General features: G+C 42.4%; 1 protein-coding gene across 1 annotated transcript; it reads left to right on the top strand.

The window, feature by feature from the left end:
- Positions 1-12,477: 12,477 nt before the first annotated feature.
- Positions 12,478-26,093, top strand: CLDN11 (claudin 11). The gene is made up of 3 exons (XM_037137489.2): positions 12,478-12,919; positions 16,149-16,313; positions 25,386-26,093. Exons 1-3 carry the CDS (start codon positions 12,691-12,693, stop codon positions 25,616-25,618), a joined length of 627 nt encoding a protein of 208 aa, XP_036993384.1. The 5' UTR covers positions 12,478-12,690; the 3' UTR covers positions 25,619-26,093.
- Positions 26,094-26,370: the final 277 nt, after the last annotated feature.

Raw genomic sequence — 26,370 nt, 5'->3', positions numbered from 1 at the left:
TAGCAGTGGAATTGCTGGGTCAAAAGGCAGGTCGATTTTTATTTTTCTGAGAAAATTCCATACTGTTTCCCATAATGGTTGTACCAGTCTGCAATCCCACCAACAGTGAACTAAGGACCCCATTTTCCCCACACCCTCTCCAACATTTGTTGTTTGTTGCTTTGTTTATGATAGCCATCCTGACCGGTGTAAAGTGGTATCTCATTGTGGTTTTAATTTGCATCTCTCTGATAGCTAACGATATTGTGCATCTCTTCATGTGTCTCTGGATATTCTGTATGTCCTCCTTGGACACAAAAGTTTTAAATTTTGGTGAAGTCCAGTTTAGTTTTTCTTTTCTGTGTTTTTGGTGTCATATCCAATTAATGATCACCAAATCCAATGTCGTGAAGCTTTCCCCTTTTGTTTTAAGGATTTTAGATTTTTAGCTCTTACATTTAGATCTTTCATCCCTTTTGAGTTAATTTTGTATATGGTGTAAGGGTTTCCAATTTCCTTCTTTTGCACATGGGTGTCCAGTGCTCACTGTTTGTTGTCCTTCCCCGTTGAGTAGTTTTGACATCTTTGTTGAAAATCATTGCCCATGTAATATGAGGCTTTATTTCTGGGCTGTCTGCTTATTCCACTAGTCTGTATGTACCTGTCCTAATGCTAGTACAAAGCAGTAGCTTCATAGTAAGTTTTGAAATAAAGTCTGAGTCTTCCAAATTTGTTCTTTTTAAAGATTGTTTTTGGCTTTTGGGAGTCCCTTGAGAGTCCACGTAAATGTTAGTAGGGATTTTCCTACTTTTACTCAAAACACCGTTGGGATTCTGATAGGGACTGCATGAACTTTGTGGATCACTCTGTATACAGTTGTCCTCTTAACAACTTTGCCTTCAATCTATGAACATGAGATGTCTGCCCATTTATCATATCTTCTTTAATTTCTTTCAGCAGTGTTTTATAGTTTTTTAGTGTACAAATCTTTCTCCTTGCTCAAATTTATTCTTAAGCATTTTTTGTTTGATGTATTGTAAACAGAATTGTTTTCTTAATTTCTGTTTTGAATTGTTTATTGCTAATATGTAGAAAATGCAATTGATTTTTGTATGTTGATTTTGTAACCTGAAACTTGGCTGAATTTATTTATTAGCTCTAACAATTTATGTGGGGGGTGGGCGGAGAGTGGAATCTGTAAGATTTTCTACATGTAAGGTCACATCATCTGCACACATAATTTTACTTACTCCTTTTCAGTTTCATTTTTCCCTTCCTCCCTCCCCTCCTTCCTTTGTCTAATTGCTCTAGCTAGAATAGAGCAATTCTAATTGCTTTTATGTTGAATAGCAGTGGTAAAAGCAGACATTTTAATTTTGTTCTGATCTTAGAAGGAAAGCTTTCAGTTTTTCACCATTGAGTATGATACAAACTGGGTTTTTCATATATGGCATACTTATCATGTTGAAGAAGTTCCCTTCTATTTCTAGTTTATTGAGTTTTTTATCATAGAATTTTCTCAAATGCTTTTATTTATTCAATTGAAATATATTTGATATAACATTTTATAAATTTAAGGTATACAACATGCTAATTTGAGACATCAGATTGTGTGCAATATGCTGTTGAATTTGGTTTGTTAGGATTTTGTTAAGATTTTTTGCATTAATCATCAGAAGAGATATTGGTCTGTAGTTTTGTTTTGTTTTCTCTTCGTTGTGCCTTTGGTCTTGGTATTGAGATAATCCTAGCCTCATAGAATGAATTAGAGAGTGTTCTCTTTGCTTTGATTATTGGAAGAGTCTGTGAATTATCGGTGTTAATTATTCTTTAAGTGTTTGGTAGAACTAACCATGGAAGCCCCCTGGTCCTCGGCTTTTCTTTGTTGGGAGGCTTTTCATTCTTGATGTCATCTTACTAGTAATGGGTTTATTCAGATTTTCTTCCTAAATTGCTTTTGACAGATTCTGTGTTGCTAAGGATTTGTTCATCAAGGTTATCTAATTTGATGCATATGATTGTTTATAGTAGTCTCTTAAAATTCTTTTTATTTCTGTACCATAGATAGAAATGCACCCATTTTTTTTATTTCTGGTTTTAGAATCTGTGTCTTTTGTTTTCTAGCCAATCCAATGAAAGGTTTTTTGGTCAGTTTTGTTCTTTATCTTACTGTTTTCTTTTATCTTTTTAAATTTTCTTATTCTACTTTTTATTAAAAAGTAAAAATTCTTTTAATTCATATGTCAATGGCCGACTGTCAATAGATGCCAGGAGGGCACTGCTCTGCTACTACCCTGGCCCAGAAACAGGCCGTCTAGGAATGAATGGGTTAGCACTAGGTTCCCCACCAACGTGCATTGTGTAATGGGCGTGATGGGCAATGGGATGGCTCCCTTCGGAGCTGTGCCCCTTCCCAGGGACCAGACCAGGTCTCTGTACCAGACCAGGTCCATACACGAGGCCTGGTAGGCTGCACCATTTGTCCTTTCTTCATATGTTCATTTCATTGAGCTTTTTGAATTTGTAAATCCAAAATACATGAGTATTTCATCAAATCTGCAAAGTTAAAAAAAATTTCTACTATCCTTTTTCTCTTCTCCTTCTAGGACTTCCATAATGCTTCAGAATTTGTTTGGCTTATTTTTGTAATTTCTATCTATTGATAGTCTCTTTTTGTTTTTTGCATGTTTTTCTTTTTTTTTTCTGAAGGCTTTCCTTTCAATTTTTAGCATATTTAGTACAGTTGTTTTGAAGTCTTTGTGTAACAAGTCCAATGTCTGGGCTTTTTCAAGGGTGGTTTGTGTTGATTTTATTCCTTGGAATGGGTCATATTTTCCTGTTCCTTTGTATGCCTTGTGATTTTTTTCTTTGTTGTTGAAAATTGAGCACTTGACAATTGTAATGTGGTAACTCTGAAAATCAGATTTTTCTTCTTCCTTAGGATTTACTGTTTTTTTAAATTTTAATTTTATTCTTGTTGTTGAAGGCTGTGGTAGTCCATTTTTCCATACTGTGTTGCAAAGAGTATTCTTTATTGTGTGTGGTCACTGAAATGTCTGTTTCTTTAGCTCATGTTCAGATAATGTTTTGACAGATTTCCTTGAATGCCAGGAGCCCAACAGAACAAAACAACAATAAAAACCCACAAAGAAATTTAAAAAGAGAAGCAGAAAAACAAAAAAATCCAAACACTTTCCCTGGTCTTTGCAGCTTGGCTCTGTGTTGGAGCACTCCTTCAGCACAGCTGGGGTTGCTTTGATCCTAGGAATCAGCCCAAACTGAAAGCTTAAGGCCTTCTCAGGTCTTTTCTGGGCATGCATCTTATCTGGGCATGTGTATGGCTTCTTACACAGCTTCTTTTGAATGTCCTAATTTCCCCAAGAATCTCATCATTGTTTCTCCTTCAGTCCTTAGTTGCCCCATGCACCTGTGAATCTGTAGTACGCCTTACATCTTTTATAAGCAGCACCCACTGGTATTTCCCCCTAAGTTACAAGGCAGGCAAATTGAAGACTAGTCTGTGTCAGTAGTTCAAGTGTCCTCCAAACAGCTCAGAACAAATGTACACAATAATTTGCAAATATGGTCTGCTCTGCTGCCTCTTGTTTAAGGGGGAGAATTGGGAACTGGGCTGCTACTGTTTCCATATCAAGACTGCTGCTGCACTGGGTATGGAAAAGGGCAAACTGAACACCCCAAAACTTAAAGCCCTCCCTCCCTCCCTCCCTCTCTCTCTCTTTCTCTTTCCCTTATCTTTTTGTTGTGTCTGTGGAGAATGAGAGCTTGGAGCTTCCTAGTTATTTACTTTGCTTACCACTCTCCTATTTAGCTACAGTCTTTTAATAGCCCAATATTGCAAGCAATATACCATTGCTTCTGTCATATGCTATTGTTCATACTGACTCACCCTGGAGCAGTATGGGAGGCACTACACAATCCTGTGAATACCAGGAGATGAGGGTCACCAGGGGTCATCTAAGAGGTTGCTTACCAGAGGACAGAACCAGAATGTCCCCCCAAATGATCTTGGGTTACACCACAGAGTTTTATTCAATATATTGATGTTGGAACTTTAGTTTGGCTAGCTTTAAGAGAAGGTGTTTAGCTCTAAAAATCATGATTACTATTTGCCCTGGCCTGACACTGACATTCTGCTAGAAACTGGACTTACCAGAATATCAGGCACAACTTCTGTCTTTGAAAAAAATCCCTGACACCTGCCCAGATTATTTCAAAGCGGTGTGGCTAAGTTTTTTACAGAGGGCTAGGGGAACACGAGGAGTACATCTAGCTCTCCTCGGAGGGTGAGGAGTGTCCTTGTTCCAAATGACAGAACTGGACAGAACTTTGAGAGATGTGACTGGGGGATGGGAGAGCTGTGGCTGTGTTGGAAAGCACCATAGTCAGAAGGAACTGTCTGAGGATAGGTTAGGAGCTAGTAATGAATGGAATATTATACTTTCTGAAAAAAATCCACACAATTAAATCGAAACTAAACAGTGCAATAAGGGTAATTCATTGGTAATTCAAAGCATCACGGGAACCCTTCAGAACAGTCATAGGAGGTTCTTGGGCTAACTAATTTTGTGTGACTGGAAAGTAGCTGCGTAAAGAAGGTCATGTCCTGCAGGATGAAGCACAGGTGTTAAGCCCTTCACAGGGAATGAGAAAGTGTGGTGTTTTTCTGTAAGAACTGCTGAGAAATTCATTATGAGTGCCATGGGCATTGCTTGGGTTAGGGGTCGGCACAATGGAAGGGAGGGGTTGCTGTGAAAATTTTGTCATAAAAGGCCTGTGTGGTCTTATATCCTAATGGGTTTGAACTATGTTGAAGGTGAAGAGGACTTCCAATGAGATAGGGACCAAATTAATCATCAGGATGGCCACACAGTATATTGGGACATGGGTACTCTTTATAGAGCCTTATAATAAGAAATACTTAAAACTACAAAATATTTTAAATTAAAAAATTATTTTTTCTTATTATAAAATTAATAAGAAAAATCCTCATGTTCATTATGAAAAATTGGAAAATACCTGAATAACAAAAGAGAGAAAAACCCTCAATCTCATTGCCCAGTGGACCTGCTTATTAACATTTCTGTGCATATTTTAAAAATATATTTCAAAACTAGTTTCCAACTATACAGATATTTTGAAATAAAATTTAGTAATTCGTACATTGAAATTCATATTTTATAACATATTACTCAGTTGAACACAAAATATAAATTGAAAAGCTTGATCACTTTAATAGTAAATTTCCTTAGACTTTTAGAAGCTGGATCAAAGAATATACATATTTTAAATTCTTTTTTTAAGGCCTTATTTTTATTTATTTTTAGAGAGGGGAAGAGAGGGAGGTAGCGAGAGAGAGAAACATCAATGTATGGTTGCCTCTAACATGCCCCTACAGGGAGACTGGTCCTCAACCCAAGCATGTGCCCTGAGTGGGAATTGAACCAGCAACTCTTTCATTCGCAGGATGGAGCTCAGTCCACTGACCCACACCAGCCAGGGCTATTTTAAATTTTTTTGCCACATATTGCTGATTACTGTTGAAAAGGAGTGTATCAGTTTTGCAATTGGCATTTTTGTATGTTTCATTCTTTATGTTATTTTTATTGAATCATTTTTACATAGCATTAGTAGGAGGCTATGAGAGCCCTCCAGTGGCCGAGCTAATTTCTGCAAAAAAAATATTATCAGTGAAATTAAAAAAAAATGTATCTAGTTGTTAAATCTTAATGGCAAAAATAGGGGAGCGACTAGAAATACCTTATCATGTAGTTAGAAAAGAGATTCCATTTGCTTTTCTTTCAAATTCTTGTTCATCTGCTACCACATTATATAATGTCTTGAATTTCATTGTTGTGTAACAGGAAGGATAAGATTATGTAGGTTTCAAACAAGTTTACAATCAACTGATTAACTATTCTTTGTATAAAAGCAAACATTTCTTGAGTACTTACTATGTGTTAGGTGCTTGTCCAAGCATTTTGCATATAGCAATGCATTTAATTCACTTGGCTATTATGAAATAGTGACTACTCTTAATGCCATTTTACTGGCAGTGAATAGAATATTAGTTACTAAACAGAGTTACTTAACAAAATGGTTAAATAACTTATCCGGGGTAACACAACCAGTAAGTAATGGAGCCAGGATTTCAACCCAGCACCCTAACCATCCTGCTCTAATGTTTCCCTTGGCTCTTGGTGTCCAAGGATGTTCCCATTCAGGATAATTTCATAAAGTAGAATCTTTACTTATGTAAGAAACAAACAAACAAACAAACAAACATACAAAAGAAAAACATTGGTACAGTTGAGACATAGCCTTCTCTTCTAGCAATTTTGTTGATGGAGCAGTGTAGTGTTTATAACAGTTTATGATTTTATAGCTTGTATTGAATGAATAACAGGAGGGCATGTGATAGTTCTGATCACTTTATAATTCATACATTTGCAGTAAAAGTCTTAATGTTGGACAAATTGTTCAGCATTTTGATGTTCTAGGTAGCTGAATGAAAGTAGTTGCTCTTAATTTCTGAGAGAATTTAATGGTGTTTCTTTATAGTTAATTTTCTTATTTTTCCCTTTAGTGCTTACATACTTTATTACTATTACATTTTTAGAAAATATGATCTCTGGTTTATGCTAAAATTAAGGACTTTTACTGTTCTTCAGAACGTATCACCTAATAGGTTGAATTAGACAGGATACATCATCCAGTGTATCTTGAAAGTTCCAGTAGAGAAACAAATAAATAGAATTGGCTGTTTGAAGGCAGAAGAGAGAAAACATTCGGGATGACACTCAAACCTAACACCCCAGGTAACAGGTTTTCCTTATTTTGGTTTATCTTCAAGCTACAGGAGGGGAAATTTGGAATAAAATGGCTTCTAAAGGATTGGCATTATAATTGAGCCATGAAGGCCAAGAAATGGAACCCCTAAAAGGCAATACCCCCCAGCAGCTGAGTTTGAAATTCCAGGCAGAAGTAATTTGTAAAGGTGCTGCTGCTCTTCTCTTCCTGGAGGTACTGTGATAGAGGCCAGTGTCTCTGGGTAGTCAGACTTTCTGCTCGAGACCTGAGCCCCGCACGCCCCTTCTATTGGAGACTGTGCCACTGTATCAAGGACAATAGATGAGTGCCTGAGATCACAAAGGGTTTTATTTTGTTTCTTGTCCACTTCTAGACTGGTTCTAATTCCCATCTCCTGATGCATCCTGCACCTTGTCTTCAGATTCCCATCTGCTATGAATGGAATATTTGAGTCTCCTCCCAAATTCCTATGTTGAAACCTAATCTTCAATGTGATGATGTTTGGAGGTGGGGCCTTTGGGAGGTGATTACCATATTTTTCTGTGTATAATATGCACCCACGTTTCTGTGTACATTATGCACAGGATTATTATATCCATTATTATTTCTACCCATGGCATGTAAATCATTATACCTACGTATAGTATGCATCCTTATTTTTCCCTAAAAAAAACTGGGCAAAAAGTGCGCACTATACATGGCAAAATACATACAGGTCGTAAGAATGGAGATCTCAGGCATGGGATTAGAACCCTTCTAAAAGAGACTCCAGAGAACGCCCTTGTCTCTTCTGCCTCGTAAGGACACAGGAAGACGGCTGCTGTCTCCGACCCAGGAGGAGGACTCTCACCAGACTCTGAATCTGTTGATCAGTGCCTTTGTCTTGGACTTCCAGCCTTCAAAGCTGTGAGAAACAAGTTTCTGTTGTCTATAAACTGCCCAGTCTGAGATATTCTGTGATTGCAGCCCGAACCAACTAGACAGAACCCTAGTGAAACTTGGAGTCTTTCAAATTCAATCTTTCTGGTTTTTTTGAACCCTTCAATTCAGCTCCACTGGACGGATGCATGTCTAGTGCCTTTACATTTGCTCGGCACTGTGCCACACCCAGGTGTCAGCGGTCAGCAAAATAGGCAAAACTCCAAAACTCACGGGGTGCTTCATTTTAGTAGATCAATGTTTGATACATTCATTTACACTATGAATTTGTATTATAATGTTTCTTAAAATGTGTGTGTATGTGGAATTTTTTTATTTTACAATATTAAAATTCACCAGAAAAATTTATCTTTCAAGTGAGGGACTTATTAAAAGTACTTTATTTTTTAGAAGATTTTATTTGTTTATTTTTAGAGAGGGGGTGAGGAGGAAAGAAGAAAGGGAGAGAAACATCAATCTGTGATTGCCTCTTGTGCGCCCCCACACCAGGGACCTGGCCTGCAACCCAGGTATTTGATTCCCAGGCCCTGACTGGGAATCAAACTAGCAACCCTTCAGTCTGCAAGTCACCACTCAATCCACTGAGCCACACCAGCCAGGGCCAAAGTACTTTATTTTTAAATGAATAATCTCACCTAAGTAATTTCATACATGTCCACTGTGTTCATATGTTTGGTTTCCTAAAGAGGTGAATCTTTTTTAATGTATGAAGAAAGTTTTCCCAGAGAAATGTACGATGCATTTGGATCTAATAAGCATACATTTTGGCATTTGGGAAGTTGTCATTAATCTTGTTTCTTTTACACAGATAATGCCTTACCAGCCATGCAATGATAAAAGACAACCACTAGTAGTCACTGTGGACCCACTCCTTCGGCCCAAGCTTTGCTTTCTATGTGGGCTTTCCATGCTTGTCGCCAAATTTGCCAGTATGACACGAATCACAAGTTAGTTTGATTGACCATTTTTAAGGTAGATTTTAGGTAAATTGTAGAACAGTTAACAGTTTATAGTTTAGTAATGCATCTGGGATATAGGGCATTGACTGGCTCTCTAATCCTCCCCTTTAAGTATCTTCAAATAAGAATAAAATTAAGGAATTTATGCCGATGCCAAAGGAAAGACACTTAATTTTTCATAATGGGAAAACTATTGGACCTAAGGCCGGAAGCCCCAGGTATACCTTAGTAGTTCTGTTACATACTATAGAAATGTGAAGAGAGAAAATTGCTGGAAAGACCTTTCCCTGGAAGGTCTGGGGACTCACTGTCTACACCTACCTGGGATGACTGCCCCCAGAGAGCTCGACTCTCACAGCCGATGGAGTGAGTGCCTGGGACCACGGTGGACCTGAAGTGCCAGTTTGTTGATCTATGCTTTGTGGGAAGTCAGGTTCTAATCACAAGCAGGGTTTGGGAAGTAGAGTCCTAGCCAAGGAGTGTGGGTGATTTTAGAGAAAGTCTCTTAGTTAAGACAGCTTGAGGGACTTCCCCGCTATACCGAGGGCCTTGCCAAAGGGACCACATCCTTGGAGCCTCGTACCATCTCCTGTGGAGGGTGGAGGATCCTCCTTTATTATCTGCCTGTTGGTTCCCAGTGCTTCCCTGGCTGCCCCACTAACTTTTCAGTAGACATACTCTACTTATGGTTAATTCATCAAAAAGTTTATGCTTTGCTGGCCTCCTTTGAGTGGCTATTGTATCTGTCATGAGAGCATTTAGACATTATTTTACACTCTTTCCCATTAGATAATTATTGGGAATTATTGAGATAATTATTGTCTCTATCAAAGGCAATACATATTTCTAATTGCTTTATACTGCTTATGAATAATACTAACTGTAGGTAATATTTCTGAGTGTCCATCAGTGCTGGGAACTGTGCTATGCACTTTGTATAAGTTATCTTACTTAAGTTTTATCACAATGACCTTGTAGGGGCATCTGCCATCCTCACTTCACTGATGAAGAACCTGAGTGTACCGAAGGTTAAGGGACAGCCCAAGTGATAAAGTCAGAATGTGAACTCAGGAGGTTCCATCCCAAGGTCTTAACAACTTGACAGACAACTCTACCATCTAGTGCCTGAGTTCTGGAATCTGGCTTTATAAATAGCTGTGTGTATGTGACCTGTGAGTAATCTGGGCATTGTTGAATTCTTATTGGTACTGGTTGGATTTTTATCATTAGACTGCCAAATGCTAATGGAATCACAAGAGCACAAACTTTATCAATGTTTTTTCAATGAAATAATGTTGTTTGGGTTTTAGATTTTACGTTTTACTTAATACAAAAGCTGTTATTTTTAAAGTTGTAAGGAAATATCTGAAAATATCCGGATCAATAGACCCTGGTGATGAAATGCTCCTAAACACAGTGAATGGCTCCCTCATCAGAGGAATATACGAGGTCTGTCCAGAAAAAGTTCAGCCGTTGTCAGCATAATGACAATGGCTCACTCAAATCAGTGTACCCTGGCAGCCAAGGAACTGGAATGGGAGTGCATGAACAAGGATGACTTCACCGTGGGGGCAGGAGACGTCACTGAGTGAGCATGTGGACTGTGTGGCCGTCACATTCAAAATGACTGAGAGAGTAGAGCAATGAATCTGCATCCAATTTTGTGTTAAGACTGAACATTCCTCCACGGAAGCTATTCAGATAATTCAGAAGGCCGCAGCTATGGGCAACTGGTGATTGGCAGCTTCATGACAATAATGTGTCCACTCACGCATCGTGTCTCATGCAGAGTTTTTTGCCAAAATATCAAATCACCCAGGTGACTCAGCCCCCCCTACAGTCCAGATTTGGCACCCTTCGACCTCCAGCCTTTCCCAAAACTAAAATGACTTTTGAAAGGGAAGAGATTTAGGACCATTAATGAGATTCAGGAAAATGAATTCAGGGTCAGCTAATGGCGATTGGGAGAACTGTGTGAGGTCCCAAGGTGCCTACTTTGAAGGGGACTGAGGTGTCATTGTCCTATGCTCAGTGTTTCTTGTATCATCTTCAATAGATGCCTCTCTTTTTTTTCAGGTTACATGGCTGGATACTTTCTGGCCAGACCTCCGCACAGTTTCCACAATCAAACTTGTATGAATACAGGAAGAACACACAAAGAGCAAGACTTCTGAATCATCATATTATAATAACTCTAGCCTGGGTTTATTGTGTTCTTACTGTGTGCCAGACATTGTTTTAAGCTCTGTATGTATATTAACTCAATCATCAAGAAACCTATGAAGCAGGCACTATTTTTATTCCTACTTTACAAATGAGAACACTGAGGCCCAGAAAGGTAAAGGAACTTGGTCCCACAGCTAGTTAAGTAGTGGAACCAGGGTTTGAACCCAGGCATCCTGGTCTTCTTTCTTAACTGTTGTGCTCTCCTTAAGGTGTAGGTAGTCTACACACACAGACACTGAATATTCGATGCCCTGTCATCTATCACGGAGCCGTTTCTTTGTGCACTTGAGCTCTCTGGGGACTCCTCAGGGCCAGTCTTCCTTGGATGACGTGGTAATTTGCCCTGACCCCCAGTATCAGGGATAGCTGTGAGAAAGCTTAGTACCTATGATTTAAGATGCACATCTTAGAGTGTTGAGTAGGAAGTTTTTGTGCTCGATGAAATCCTTCACATGTTTAAATCTTATGATGGTGATAGAGAGGCATAAGATAAGCCAATTGTTCCAAAGGGGGTTAAAACTGTTTAATATTATAAATACAGGAGGACTTCTTTACATGATGGAAAGATGCCCATGATGGGTTTTCTCTGAATTACTGGAGAGAAGGTAGGTTAATGTTGATGATGATAGCTTACATTCATAGAGCGCTCTGGGCCAGGCAGTGTTCTCAGGAGAGTGCAGGTATTAACTTACAGCGAACTCAGAGCAGTCAGCCTAGCTTTCATTGTGTCAAACATGGGACGCATGAGCCCTTTACGAATTTTCAGGAAGTGGCAATACTTAGCGGGCGGGTGGGGAGGCGGGCCCTTGCCATCTATTCCCTCCCAGCTGTGTGAAGTGAGCAACTTAACCTCTCTCATACTGATTCCTCAGGGGTATTGAGTCAACAATTGTTCCTACTACAAATGGCTTTTAGGATAATTAGTTAATGAGAGGTTTTACGAGATAATACATAAATATAAATGCACGCACATAGTACATGACACAGCTGGGTCAATGAGTTGCTGTTGTCGTTATCACCGTTAGTTATTCTGGTCCTGGACGCCTCCGATGATTTTCGACTAGAGAAAGGATCCTTTTCTTTTAACTTGTAGCTATGGTATGCGGAATGCTTCACCTCTGTGCCTTATAAGGGCAATTCCCAGCTCGTCAGTTACAGTCCAGCGGAGGAACTGCAGGGGACGCCCACGGGAGCACCGGGGTCCCTGCTCTCAGCAGGGATGGGGATGAGAGGCAACAAGAGAAATACTTCCCAGCAAAATAGAACTCGCGCCTGACGTGAGCCCTCTTGGAGCCCTCTTGGCGCTCCGCAGTTTTGGGACCTGGATAGATTACAATACTTTACTTTCCAACACTGACTGCGAGATGCTCCAGCGGCCGGGCGCCGTGGTCGCCCCCTCCTTTACCCCGCTCCAACACAGCCCACACCGGACCCCGCCCCGCGATTGGCCGGCGGGACCCGGGGCCATCTCCGATTGGCGCTCGCGCCAGGCTCCGGGGTTTAAAGAGGGGGCGGGGGCTGGCCGCCCTGCCCCACTCTAGTGCGCTTGTCGCGGTCCCGGCAGTTCTCTGGTCGCGCCGTCGGAGCTGGGCTTGCAGCCTCTCCGGGCCTGACGCCGCCTCCAGCGTCCCGCAGCGGGCTGTCGCCAGCCAGCGGCTCTCGAGCGCGCGAGAGGGGGGACCAGGGCAGGTGCGGTCCATCCCGGGGCGCGGGCACAGCCAGTGAGTAAGGGGCGAGACGCAGGGACACCAGGACGGCTATGATGGTGGCCACGTGTCTGCAGGTAGTGGGCTTTGTCACGAGCTTCATAGGCTGGATCGGCATCATCGTCACCACGTCCACCAATGACTGGGTGGTGACTTGCGGCTACACTATCCCTACGTGCCGCAAGCTGGATGAACTGGGCTCCAAGGGGCTGTGGGCTGACTGCGTCATGGCCACGGGGCTGTACCACTGCAAGCCCCTGGTGGACATCCTCATCCTGCCGGGTAAGGACCCCCGCCTAGCAAGTGGCTGCTCCCAAAACCTTATCCCTGGGGCAGACGGGGAAGGGGGCACTAGGCAAAACATTTTCAGCCCTTGAAGCCTGTTGGGCTTATTTCTGACACCATGAGTCTCACCTTGTTGTAGAGGAACCGAACAAGAAAGCTCAGCCACAGCTTTCTGGTCTGGAGTTTGGGAAGGTAGTGGTGGCCACTGGCAGAGTCACCCTGAGAAGTTAACGACCTGAGACGTAGACACAAACCGGCATCCCAGCCCATGTGAATAACTGTCTCCACGCCTGCCCATACTCCCGCTGTCAACGGACCAGAACTAGAACTTCATCTCCCAGCCCGGCCTGCTTCCGCAGGTACCCTCCCTTCCCGTTAGACGCTGTCTGCTGAGGCCAGGAGAGAGAGAGAGATGCCAAGTGCTGCAGCGAGTTTCCCTGTCCTCGTGGGACGTGGGACGGGTGACACATTTAGGGCCCACAGAGCTGCCACAGGTCGGTTCCCGCAGGCCCCGGAGCCCGTCTTATTTCCCTCCCTGCGCCTCTGCTGTGGGGGCGTCTGTCTGCCCTGCCCAGCCTCCCCACCCCTGTAGGGAAGAACGGGCGTCCCTGGAGGGCGCAACCCCAAAGGGTCGCCCCCTCCCGGCCAGCTGTGTCTCAGAATGGGTAAAGGAGGGAGGGAGGGACTGGCCTCCCACCGTCCCCCACCCCCAACCCAAAGCAGGCCGGGGGCCCATCTTCACTTGCTGCCGGGTTGAAGAAGTCTGAGCAGCAGTTCCAATTCAGATTTAAACCTTGAACTAGTGGGATGACTGACAACGTCGCGGGAACCCCTTCACATTTTCTGCTTGGAATCTGTGTCCTGCCACGCAGATATATAAGCCCTCGCCAATAGTGCACGATTAATTGCCTTACGTCTTGCTAGCCTTTGTGGACATGAGCATTGAACACAATGCATACGCCAGTATCCTTAACAAGCCACGTAACTCGGTGCTACCCAGCAGGCCGAGGCCCCCAGTCTGGGAGCCTGTCTCTGTGCTTCTTTTCCTTTGGGATGAGCTTTGCTGCTCCCCCTTTAAGCCTCCCCTTAAGTGTCTCCTATTAGTCCCTGTAGTTCGAGTCGACCCCCTCCCCCACTTCCTCCTTGCTGCCCTGGTATTTGGCCCTTATCCCCATCACAGCACAATTTGACTTGATTTTTGTTCATTGCTCATAAGCCCCTTCTCCTACTGGATTTTGGAATTCCTGAGAATATAGGTGACCTCCTACCTTCTTTGCACCCTCTTCTGGACCCAGAATTGCTCCCGGCACATAGTAGGTGTGCACAATGCATGCCAGTCCTGCATTCACAACCCCTTTCTCCATTTTGTACTTCTAGAATGGCAGTTCTTGGGAACCCAGGTGTGGACCCAGCTTCCCTTAGTGCTGGTGTTGATAGACCTTGGTCAGACTTGGGTCTCTGATCTTGGGTCAGATCCCGTGCACAAGATCTGGGTCATCTGAACAGGTTACTAACCTCTATGAACCCCAGTTGTCTTCTTTTAAAAGTTAAAATCAAACTAACCCTCTGTCTTTTAGGGTTGTTTTGGGGGTTAAATGAGATGAGAAATGTAAAACTCTTTCTGTTGAAAATCAAGCAAGATATTTGTAGGAATCTTTGAAGCATTAAATTATTTTCTGCTTCCTTCCCCTGAAATTAAGTTTCCTAAGCATTCACTGCCCAGTGGTTTATTCTGAAAGAACATCGACTGTCTGACAGGGAGGATGTTTTGGGGAGGGCCTACTCCTTCCTGCTCTCCCTGTCCTTTGAACATTGGGAGGGAACAGTGTCCGTGTTTTGGTTTCCAGATGTGGCCTTGACACCTAGCATGTGGGCAGCCCACACCCTAAATTTTAGAACCTCAGTTTCTGGTTGACCGTCTCCCTTGTGTCAGCCCTAGCTCTTCCACAAGCTGGAGGGGCACAAGGCTGCGGTCAGAGGTCCTGCCCCAGACTTTCTGTGGGTCGTCTCTGGAGATCTTCAAGTCGGTCGATACTTGGTCGATGGGTTACCTTTAATTCTGAAGAAGCTGGGATGGGCCGTCATCAGAAGAGTACCCTGGTGGAGTCGAGTTCTAGCAGAGCGTATCCTGCCAAGAGACAGTGCTGCGGTTGCATCTTGGTGCACGGATCAGGCCGGCCAGATTTGGTGTGAGGGTCCTGGCCTACGAGGCAGAAGCTGGGGCTCATTTTTGACTTTTTCATGAACTCTGCCCCCCTGAGGCCGTGCTACTGGCTCTAATTTGCTCTGAGCCCCCCACCCCCCAAAAGAGTTATAAATACAACTTTTTTTTAGAGGAGGGAGAGTGTTTTAATGAGAAACAATACATTTAATTTTGTCAGATTCTCCCAGTAGATCAGACATATTTTACATAAATATTGTAATACTGTAACCTGTTTCTTAATAGAGTTGTTACCCGGCATTTTACTTGACAGTATAAAGTTTTGGTAGTTTTGCTTCTCTCTTATTCAACTTGGGTATTCCTTCATTTATAATTGTTTACTTACATACACAGTGGGCAGAGTTAACTAATCCAGGCGTCTGCACTCCAGGAACCCCTGGGGCTGGGGAGATGCCTTGAAGCAATGATAATGGAGTAGTAACACCAGTTAACCATAGGTATCCTTTTTAGAATGCTTCATATGTGCTAGGCACTATTCTAAACACTGCACAAACTAACGAACTTAATCTCTGTTGAATTTGGTCAGAGAGATGTAGGTACTATTCTTATTTGTACCCTATAGATGAGGAAAGTGACAAGACACAGTAGTTTAGTAACTTGCCCAAGGTCACACAGATAGAGCATGTCAACAACAGATTGGAACTGATAGCCCGCCCGTCACAGAAGGCTTCTTGGAAGGTTTGAAGCCTTCCAAGAAGGCTTCTGAATCCTTTACAAGTTGATATAAAAATGTGATTGGACTCCTGGCCCCTTCATCCTGAAACCTGGAGAAGTGGTCTAAACCCGGATCCCTGTTTAGTCTCTCTGTCCTTCAAACTCCCCTTTTTGTCACTGAGTCACCTTAAACCTTGAACATGTGACATGATCATGGGCAACATTTAACACCTTTTAGTCCTGGAATGGGCAGGTGGGAGGAAGGCAAGTGGCACGGAATTCCTGTGGGGCAGGGTTCAGAGTCCCAGGCGACCCTTGGTCTAACCCGCCCATCTGCTCTCTTGCTTCTAGGCTATGTGCAGGCCTGCCGAGCCCTGATGATTGCAGCCTCGGTCCTGGGTCTGCCGGCCATTCTCCTGCTGCTGACAGTTCTCCCCTGCATCCGAATGGGTCATGAACCTGGCGTGGCCAAGTACAGGCGGGCCCAGCTGGCTGGTGTTATGCTCATTCTGCTGGGTGAGACAGCGTTCTGTGTGGCTCCCAACTCTGAGTAAATGTGATGAATGTCAGATCTTGCTGTTGCTTCATCCAGTTCAAGAGATGCCTTGGCTTTTTAAGGGAAAGCCAAGAATCCCCTGTGGAATAGACCCCCCCACCCCCAATGTGTATCCTTTTTTGTTTCACAGGCGGTTTACGCAGAGGGAGAAGTCATATCTGTGCCGGGGTGGGGTAGGTCACTGAACATGAACATGAGTTAAGAAACAAGGCAAAACAGGGATTGGGAGGGTAGAAAATACCTGAGGGAGAGACCAGAGGACAGAAAAGAGTTACACAGTGGCTCTTCTCTCAGGCTTCACAGGTCCCATAGCAGGGCAGTTGAGTCAAAATTTCAGGGTATAAAGCCAGAAAAAGATATTTTATCAGATGAGTTTATGTGTAGTTAGGATTGAGAAGCTCAGTTAATTGAGAAAAAAAGAATAGAGGAAGAGGAGGGCGATGGAAAAGTAGGATGCTGAGTGTGGCAGATCACTAGGGCATGAGTCTATCTTTCATTCCATAAGTATTCTCTGAGCTCCTCCCAAGTGCCTGGCACCCCGGCAGACCCTGGGGGCGTTGGAAAAACTGTCAGTCTCTGCCTTGAGTGTGCCTGGACATCTTAATAATGAATGGTATGTGCTCACCTTAAAAAGCTGCATGCACTGTGCACACACATGGGAAGGCACCTCAGCCAGATCGGAGGAGTGCCCCAGAGCAGAGGATCCTGTGATAAGTTTTGAGAGTTGGAAAGAAGGTGGTCAGGTCATGGTCAGGTCATGGTCAGGCCATGGCCTGGAGGAAGGAACAGCCCTGGCCCAGGAAATGGTATATACTTGTTCAGTTTTTCTGATTACTCCCGCACAAAGTGGGCTTGATTTAACCACCTTGCAAGGAGTGTGTTTCTAGCTCCATGATCTTCAGTGATTTTATTTTTCTCTATTTTTCTCTTGAATGCCAATTCCACCAACACATTCTGAATCCTAACAGAAGACACAAATTTTAAAGACTCTTGTTGTAAAGTGCACTGATACATCAGTGAGGAGGAACTGGTGTGAGTAGGGTATAAAGTCAGGTTCTCCCAGGACAATGAAATCCCATCCTCAAACTGGTATCAGACCACATGCTTAAAGGGTGAGGGTAAGAGATCAGGGTTCTGTGTGGGCCATTGCCACTTAGTAAATGGTCACCCGCAGTGACACCAGTGAAGTGAGGGGACACAAGAGTTAGGGACACCATTTCACAAGATGACAAAAGAATGGAGGTTTGGGGGGCTTGTGAAGCCGCAGAGAATTCAAAGGAGGAGTGTGTGTGTGTGTGTGTGTGTGTGTGTTAACAGGAGTGAAAAGAGCAGAATACCACTGCAATTTCCCGAGAAGAATCTGGACACGGGACCAAAAAGAATGTTTGTGTCTCATGTCCAGACTCATGTCCAGGAGCCTGTGTGTGTGTGTGTGTGTGTGTGTGTGTGTGTGTGGTAACAGGAGTGAAAAGAGCAGAGTACCACTGCAATTTCCCGAGAAGAATCTGGACATGGATGTTTTGGTTCCATGTCCAGAGAATGTGTATCCATGTCTGTGTGTGGGAGTGCCACGTCAAACACACAGTCACAGCGTCAGGTGCCTCGTCTAACTCATCCGGTACTTTTGACAGTCAGGTGTTTGGATCCAAATTCCCTTTCCAACAGGTAGGCCAGAAAAAGCTGTACAAGTAAACTGGCTTGTAGAATCCAGAAGACACCCATCTCATCCTAGACACTTGCCTGTGTTTGTGACTTTTCTCATATTCTCACGGAAGCCCCAGAAGGCTTTCTCTTTGGCTACGAGGTGCACAGCCAAAGATGTGTCTGCTGTATTAGGGGTTCATCTTCAGAGATCCTGGCCTTCCATACAAGTGTCACAGAACGCCCCCAAGTAAGGGCATACGTTAAAACCCCCACAAGACCAAGCTCAAACCCTATGGAAAACAAAGACATAAAAGCAAAGCACATATAGACACATTGGCATTTTTAACCCCCCTGAAAACAACCTAGTTGCCCAGTTGAATAATAAGGGTTATTTGAAAAAAATAGCAACCAGTTGTTTGAAACTTGCCTAGCTGAATTCAATACAGTTTTCTTTACCTTTTTTAAAGGGTTGGTGGGTGTAGGCAGAATTGTAGGAAGGAAAGTGAGTGAGGCTGGGTATCAGTCCGTTTGCTGCCTGGAATGAAACGATGGAAGGGCTGACGCAGGGGGTGTTGAGTGATCGGAACCTCGGGGAGGCTGCACCTTTCTGGCCACTCTGCTAGGACTGGAGGGAGGGCACCGCTCCTTGGCCTCTTGTAGCCTTGGCATTTCCAGTGTTATCGGCTTCTTCTTTGATTGCCCCTGTCCGGATTTATTTCTCAGGGAGTGGCCACTCGCCTCTGGGTTAGGTGTTATTTTGACTGGAACCAGCTAGCTCTGGAAATGTAAAGCTCATTGTCTCAAGTGTGGCACCTGCTGGTCTCCCCGAGGCCTTCTCTCCACGGAGCCCTAGAGCCTTGTTTTCCCTGCCGGCAGAGGGTGGGAGGAGCAAGAGGGAGTGAAGGGTTCCTTTGTGTGGCTCTGGACTGGCTTCTGTCTGGGAGAAGCCAGTGCTGAGCTCGTGCTATGGTCTGGGGGCCACGAGCGGTGCCCCAGCTGAGGCGTGGTCTGTGACCAGAGGGCACCAGGCATCATGGGGGGTTTGGGAGTCCAGGAACTGGAAACAGTGCCAGAGTTAATCTTAGTATGGGGACTGTAAACATGGTTAATTAAAATCTGTTCTTTCTGGTCCTGAAAAATCTTTAATTATTTTCCCCAAAGCTTAAAACCATGGTTGTACAGCAGCTCTATTTCTCAGCAGTCTAAGTTTAAGGGTGTGAGGATTTGGTTCCTGTTGTGGGGGAAGCAGTGGAGGCCCAAGGCTGTTGGCTTCTGAAGCCGGAGGAGTAGCGCAGGGAGCAGCAGGCTCCGCAGATCAGAATGGATCTGAGGCGAATCTAATCTGTGGTTTTTCACAAGCCCCTGCTGAGGCAGGAGGTGGCTGTGCTTCATCTTCACATTTGGAGTCAGACCCACTGTACTGAGTCTCAGATTTACCACTTTCCAGCTGTGTGAACTGGGGCAGTTAACTTAATGTCTCTGAGCCTTTATGTAAAACAGGAGCAGCAATGCTTTCCGAAATTGGTTAGAATAGTAGAATGATCTAAGTTCTTTAGTAGGGTGTTGGCGCATAATACATGCTCAACAGATGGTTGCCATTGTTATTGCTGTGTTTGGTTAGAGGAACCAGAGGGCTAACCCACGGGGCTGTTGGGCATTCGTTCAATCATGTCTCATTTTTGCAGTGTACTCCCCACCAGTGGAACTGGTAAGGAGAGACCATGGTCTGTTCCTGGAAATACTAGGTCGTAGCCTGTGCTAATGGAAATAGTTCCTTTGTTTACTTTGTAAACAAAGAAACAAGAGTGTAGGGATCCATAGTCGGAGTTTTTTTGCTTATCACATTATAAGAAGCTACCTTAAGCTACCAAGCTGAAAAGGCTCAAGTTTAGTTATGATTCAGTCTAATGCTTCTCTCGCTGTAAGTTAGGAAGTACTTGATTCAGGTGTGTCTTAGAGAGATGGGATAGGAATGGAAGGAAAGGAGATGTGTTTTCCTTCTTAATGGAAACCTTTCATCTTCTTTCCTCCTTTTAAAAAATGGTCCCAGGAATCCTATTTGTATTAGAAAAAAAGTTGTTAAAACAACTTTTTAAAGTTCCCAGTTAAAACAACTGGGAACTTGCAGGCTAACACTGACACAGTAGTAAAATAAACAACACGAGCAAATGTGGGGCAAATTGAGCTTGCTGTGCACACGGAGTTGGATGTCTCGCGGGAGTGGGAATTCTCGGGTGTTGCTCTTAATTGCAGAGTCTTAAGAGAACTATTAGAACAATTTTTCCTCCAAACTCGTTATCTTTATAGAAACAAGTCCCTAATCTAAATCCAGTTTCACACGAGTGATGGAAAGGGTGTGGCGTCTTAGTGTGGGTGTGGCTGAGAATGGCCTTGTCAGTCAAATTGGAGGAATTACCAGTAACTGCTCTGTGAGGTCTCTCCTGCCTCTAAGTTCTGTGATTTTTCTAAAAAATCAACAAATAACCATGAGACTGGCTTTGAAAAATGGTTATGGGGGGAAAACGATACTGATGTACGGAATAGAAATAAAGGGGAAAGTGCTGGAAGCGGGCCAGGAAAATAATGTACTCAAATATTCCATCCACTTGATGATTGTTATAAAATTAGATGTTCATAAAAGAGGAATATATGCTTTGGCAACTATGCTTTCTTCAGTCAAAATTTAAGGATGATAAATAAAAAAAGAAAAACAAAAATTTTTCTAGTTTCAAATTGTGAGGAAACATCAGATAAATATGACTGCAACCAAGAGCTTTTCAGAAAAGCTGTCTGGTTGCCTTGAATTAACTGGCTTCTTTGTGAAAAGCTGACGCTGGTTGCCATATTGATCGTGTGTAGTAACAGTTCGGTTGTAGAAGACAATGTTTGATACATTGTAAAAGGTTAACTGGAGGGGAGTTTTAAAAAAGCTTTTATTATGGAAAATTTCAAGCGTACACAAAATATAAAGAGTAGTCTGTAAACCCCCATGAACCCAAACTCATTCTCAATAGTGATCCAGTCATGGCCAACCTTCTTCATCTATGTACATCCCCTTTTCTTCCAGCCCCCAGATTTTTTGGAAGCAAATATCAATAATATGAAGGAAGATTTTTTCCAGTATTACTAATATAAGTCAGATTGATTTAAGTGATTTTAATGGGAAGATTGCTTTGTATTAAAAATGATGCTTTGGAGAGTCCTTCCTTGCTTCACACTGAAAGACAGAGCCTGAGGACAGAGGTGCGCACGGAGGAAGACAGAAGTAGCAGGGGCTGGTCTTCTGCCTTTCTGGGCCTCTTCGTCTGTCTGTCTGTCTTTCTATGGTTTTCTGTCTCTCTAAGTTGTTTCCTCCAAACACACCTGTACTGATTTCATTTGGCTTTATCACATCTATTTGTCATTAAATTCCTAAAGGGATTAAAAACACACTTATATTTCATTGCTCTAAAATTGCCTTTCCAAATGTTTTCCGTGTTTGGCTACATGAAGATCAGTGCTCACTTTTAATAATGGTGTATTCTGCCAATTAAAGAACGCATAGTTTCCCATTATTTGAAACTTATCAAAAGAGGCAAACATTTTTATTTAATGAAGAGCAATGAATTTTACCTGTAGAGGACCAAGTCCAGATGAATCTTTATCTACATCATGGAGCTTTTCTCCCTTCTCTCCTTCTTTTATTTTTGAAGCTAAGAATATCTCCAATTTTCACTCGGCTTTCCCCTCACAATTGGCAGATTTTATTCCCTTGTGCAGTAAACTATTGCATTTTCTGAAGTTAATAAAGAGAAACAGACTGAAAAATTCATGTTAAAACTTCCCTGTCCTGTTTTCAGATACTTAATTTAAAAACAAGGTTGGTTCACCTGAAAGAAAAACAATGAAAATCCCCTTTGTCTTTCTTCAATTTCCTTTACCTTATACATAACTGTGACTTTTTAAGAAAAACATTAAAAATTTTTTCTACAATAATAAAGAGGACCATTATAAACTGCCCCTTCCTGTGTGTGTGTGTGTGTGTGTGTGTGTGTGTGTGTGTTCAAACAGAAAAATCTAGCAGGTCTTACATGTCTTTCAGAAAGCTAAAAATTATTGCCAGTTCTATTAGTTCACATCATTTAGTTGAGTCATGATTTGACTTTGATTTTGAAATTTATTGATTAAAACATATCCTCCTTTCCCTTCAAACCACTTCTGAAGTTGAATAAATTCTCCTTTTTCAGTTTGTAAACTTCCTTCATTGTGAGTTCAGTGGGAGGTCACTGTTTCCAGTGAACCTCTCATTTCCTTTCATGTTGCACGGTGGTCTGTCATCTTTCAGTGGTTTTGATGTGGTTCATCTTTGAGAGCCACAGGAATTCTACCCAGAGTTCATTTATCTGCTGGGAAATAAAGAGCTTGCTGGGGTTCCTTTGCCTCATTTTGCCTGGATTATAAAAGAAGGCCATCTTTAATGAGGTAAATCATGAGCCTGTAATTTCAAGTGTGTTAAAGTCATGGGTAACGTATCATGATTTTGGAAGTTAGTTTTGGTGTGTACGAAGTGGAAAGTAGAATTGAGACTACCTCTCATTTGTCAGTCTGTCTGTTCATCCGTTCACCCATTCACTCATCCACTCCTATAGGTTCTTTATTTAAATGTTTAGACATTTTTTTGATTTTTTTTCTTTTTCTAGTGAATTATATTGGAATAAAACCTGACAAAATCCCTGAAACATCAAAATCAAGATTGATGAATACTTTTGGAATATTTATTGAACCTGAGTCTTTCCCTATATGAAAATAACCTTGTTTTATTAGTTTGCTTAGGAAGAGGGGAAGAATTAAATGAGATTAGAGGTAATTTCTGATTTTACTCTATAAAATCTAAACCATATCTGAAAATTAAGTGAGGTTTACATGAAATGTGGGCAATGCTTGTGTGTGTACATGTGTGTATGTTTAAATATAAACAAAAAATATATAAAACTTAATTTAAGTTGTTGGACAACCAGTTAACTATTTATAGGAAATATTGGTTGGATTGAACCCAATCAGTTGTTTGGGAAGCAGATCCCTTCTTCCTTTGGAAGTCAGCTTTGCGCTCCTACCTTTTCCCTCTAATCAGGCTTGAGTGTTTGGAAGCTCCTATGCTACTGTTTTTGCCCGCAGTGATAACTTCTTGCTGTTGGAGTCTATGGGTTTTTAGTTGAATTGTGTATTGATACAAAAACTCAAGATCAGTTCTCTTTGGCTGACACACTCTAGAAGAGGATTCTGTCACTTGTCCTGATAAAGAAAAAGGTTTTCCTCTGTGCCTCGCTGTGAGTATGGCTGTGACAATAGCCAAGCAGTTCCCTGAGAGTGCCAGATTTGGAATCTGCCACCAGATGAATAGAGAGAAATAGACCTCTCCCTGTAGCTCAGGTGTTCAAAGCCCTGGGCTGGAAAGGGAAGATTTGATTAGCACGGGTCCTCTTGAGAACATTCTATTCATGGTACTTATACAAGAATATTAAAAAAGCATGATTGTGCTTACCTTTGAAGAAAAATGCATCCATTAACGTTTGGATGGATTTTAGCTTCTTAGATACCCTATATAAACTCCTTAAAATATGTGAATAGTTCACAATTAATGGAGTGCATTTAGACAGTTAGAGAGCCAATTTTAGTAATTCAGACCCAAATTTACTTTCTCCCTCTGACTTCTCCTTGGGATCTAAACTTTTAGAGGATAGAAATTGCATCTCTTTGGGTTTGTCTAAACCCAGGTTTGTGGGGTAGACTTAGTCTGTTGCCAACAAAGACCTGTGTTACAAGCAACGTGGCGGGAAATGAGACAGTTCTTTGAAAATGGATAAGATTTAAAACTTTAGTTTAGAATTAATGCATGGGGCTGTTAGGGTTGAGTGCTGATGCTAAAAAAATTATACTTCTTCTCTGTGGGTAGAGAGGTAAGTTAGTAAATCACTCAGTATGAGTGGAAATCAGAAGCTTGCTGAGTTGAAAGTGACCAGGGTACCCCAGGTAGCAAATATTTCAATAACTGTCTTGAATTCATTGAAGGCTTTATGACTAACTGTTGAAAGCATCATCATTGTCATCATCATCATCATATTATTATTATTATTTTGATCTGTTAACTTTAACATGCCATCCTAACTTAAAGCTTTAACTAAAATTTCTGTCCTGCATGTAGTCTGTGAGCATCTAGATAATAATGAAGGGAGTTACGGGGTTATTTTGTCCAGGGCTGTGTGGTTCAATTCAGTATGGTAGCCACTAGCCACATGTAGGCATTGACATGTAAATTAATCAAAATTCAGAATTCGGTTTTCAGTCTCCTTAGCTTCATGAGAAATGTTCAGTAGCCTGTGTAGCTTGTGGCCATCCCCTTCAGCAGTGCAGGTCTAGAGGCTACAAAAATGTCTAAGTCTCTGTAGGCTCCTGCCTGACCTTGTTTTGCTACTTTGTTTAGGAGGAGGAGGGAAAAACCTAAATGATACAGAGGCGATTTCTACCATTAAAACCTAAGCCAAATCTGAAAGTTAGACTGGTTGGTGCAAGACTATAAGTTTCAACCGTTCTGATTCATCACAACAAATATCATGACTGTAAAATCCCTCAGTGGGTGAACTCTTTTGCTCCAAGGACTGTTGTTCATTTGTGTGTTGAGATTTTTGTGGTTGTGAACAGCATAACACAAACCCAAACTCCTGGCTGATGTGACACTGATGCCTGGCAGTAATTCCCCACAGTAAGAGAATTTTCATAGCTGTTTTAGGTCTTTGTACTGTGAGTTGACTAAATTGAAAAAATAGAGTGGAAAATTGAAGTGGGCACTATCACGTTTCCCATTCCTGAGTAAGTCAGGTCATTCGGTCATTCCACTGGGGTACACTGACCACATGCTGTGTGCCTCACACTGAGCCAAATACTGACTTTATGAAGATAAGACATGGTCCTTGCTGTCTAGGGACTCAGAACTTGGAATGGAAAATAGACATGTAAAGAGATAATTATAATACAATGGGGTAAGTGAAATGATAGAGTTATAACTATAGATATATAAAGTCAAGATATATATTTATATAATACATGTAAGCAAATACAAAGACAGTATTTTAGACTTGTGATTTATTACTAGGTTTTTACATTGGAGTTCTTTTGTCTCTCACCTGCTGAAAAAATGAGGACGTGGCAGTTGGACGCCACCTTTTGATCCACTTGTTCTATAGATGCAAACCTTTAGGTTCAGACCATGGAGGGAGCAGAGCTGTGTGACTGGAGTCTGTTGGGGTGGGTGGGAAGCCAGGGATGTGTGTGTGAGGAGTGAAGGGTGGGCTGCCCGCAGTACTCGGTGTGTGATGAAGTGCCCAGTCACAGCCTTCTCCATGTCTCCCCAGCTCTCTGCGCCATTGTCGCCACCATCTGGTTCCCTGTGTGCGCCCACCGTGAGACCACCATCGTGAGCTTTGGCTACTCCCTGTATGCAGGCTGGATCGGAGCTGTGCTCTGCCTCGTGGGTGGCTGTGTCATCGTCTGCTGCGCTGGAGATGCCCAGGCATTTGGGGAAAACCGTTTCTACTACTCTTCGGGCTCCAGCTCCCCCACTCATGCTAAGAGTGCCCACGTATAAGAGAGCTGCCAGCCTGCCAGCCATGGAGGTGCTGTGGATGCTGGGCCTGTGGCCCTAGTTCACTGCCCTCGTTGGGGAAACCCCTCCTCTGTCAGGCTCCAAAGCCAAAGGTCTAGAATAGCATCCTCTCTGGCATTTTGTAGTCTTAATACCCCTCCACCCCAAATCCCATTTTGTTGCCTTAAAAATAAATCTTCAGCTCAGATAATGCCCACATGTTTTTCTCGTGGTTTTGCCCACTGTTAGCTCTTGGGTGTTCTTTTGTTGTCCATACAAGTTATATATTTACATTTTTTCTCTCTCTGACTTTAAATTTCAATTATCTTGCAAACATTGCTGAGTTGGGTGTGGGGGAGAGAAATAAAAGACACTTTTCAAACTGTTGTTACAGAAGACAATGGGAGCCTCATGAAGATGCCTCTCTGTTCCTCCCCTGCAGCTCCGAGGTCATTTAGCTGTAAGCCAGAAAGATAGAACTGGGGGTGTGGGGAGGGCGGGGGGGGAGTCCTGGAACTTTCCTTCCATGGGAAAGTCTTTTGTAAGTTGAGTGCATGGGGGTGGGGATTTTTTTTTTTTTAGTTTGTGATTTTACATTTATCTGTACATACTTTTTCAAGATTGATCATTTTTATAACCCCAGTTTTCCTGAAATTCTCAATGTAGTATGAAGGAAATAAACCAAACAGACGTTCATTATGTGATACATAACAGTGCAAGTGAGTATAACTCTAACTGGCGTTCCACGCAATGTT

Source organism: Artibeus jamaicensis, unplaced genomic scaffold (genome assembly GCF_021234435.1).
Source record: "Artibeus jamaicensis isolate MK-2021 breed Jamaican fruit bat unplaced genomic scaffold, CSHL_Jam_final scaffold_474, whole genome shotgun sequence".
Classification (NCBI taxonomy): domain Eukaryota; kingdom Metazoa; phylum Chordata; class Mammalia; order Chiroptera; family Phyllostomidae; genus Artibeus; species Artibeus jamaicensis.
The sequence above is the reverse complement of the archived record's forward strand: the minus strand, read 5'-3'. Positions and strand labels throughout refer to the sequence as shown.

Excerpts from the sequence above, each read along its gene's own strand:
- CLDN11 (XM_037137489.2), top strand. The coding sequence starts at position 12,691 with ATGATGGTGGCCACGTGTCTGCAGGTAGTGGGCTTTGTCACGAGCTTC. Across the intron at positions 12,920-16,148 it reads GGACATCCTCATCCTGCCGG|GCTATGTGCAGGCCTGCCGA; the intron begins GTAAGGACCCCC and ends TCTTGCTTCTAG. Across the intron at positions 16,314-25,385 it reads TGTTATGCTCATTCTGCTGG|CTCTCTGCGCCATTGTCGCC; the intron begins GTGAGACAGCGT and ends ATGTCTCCCCAG.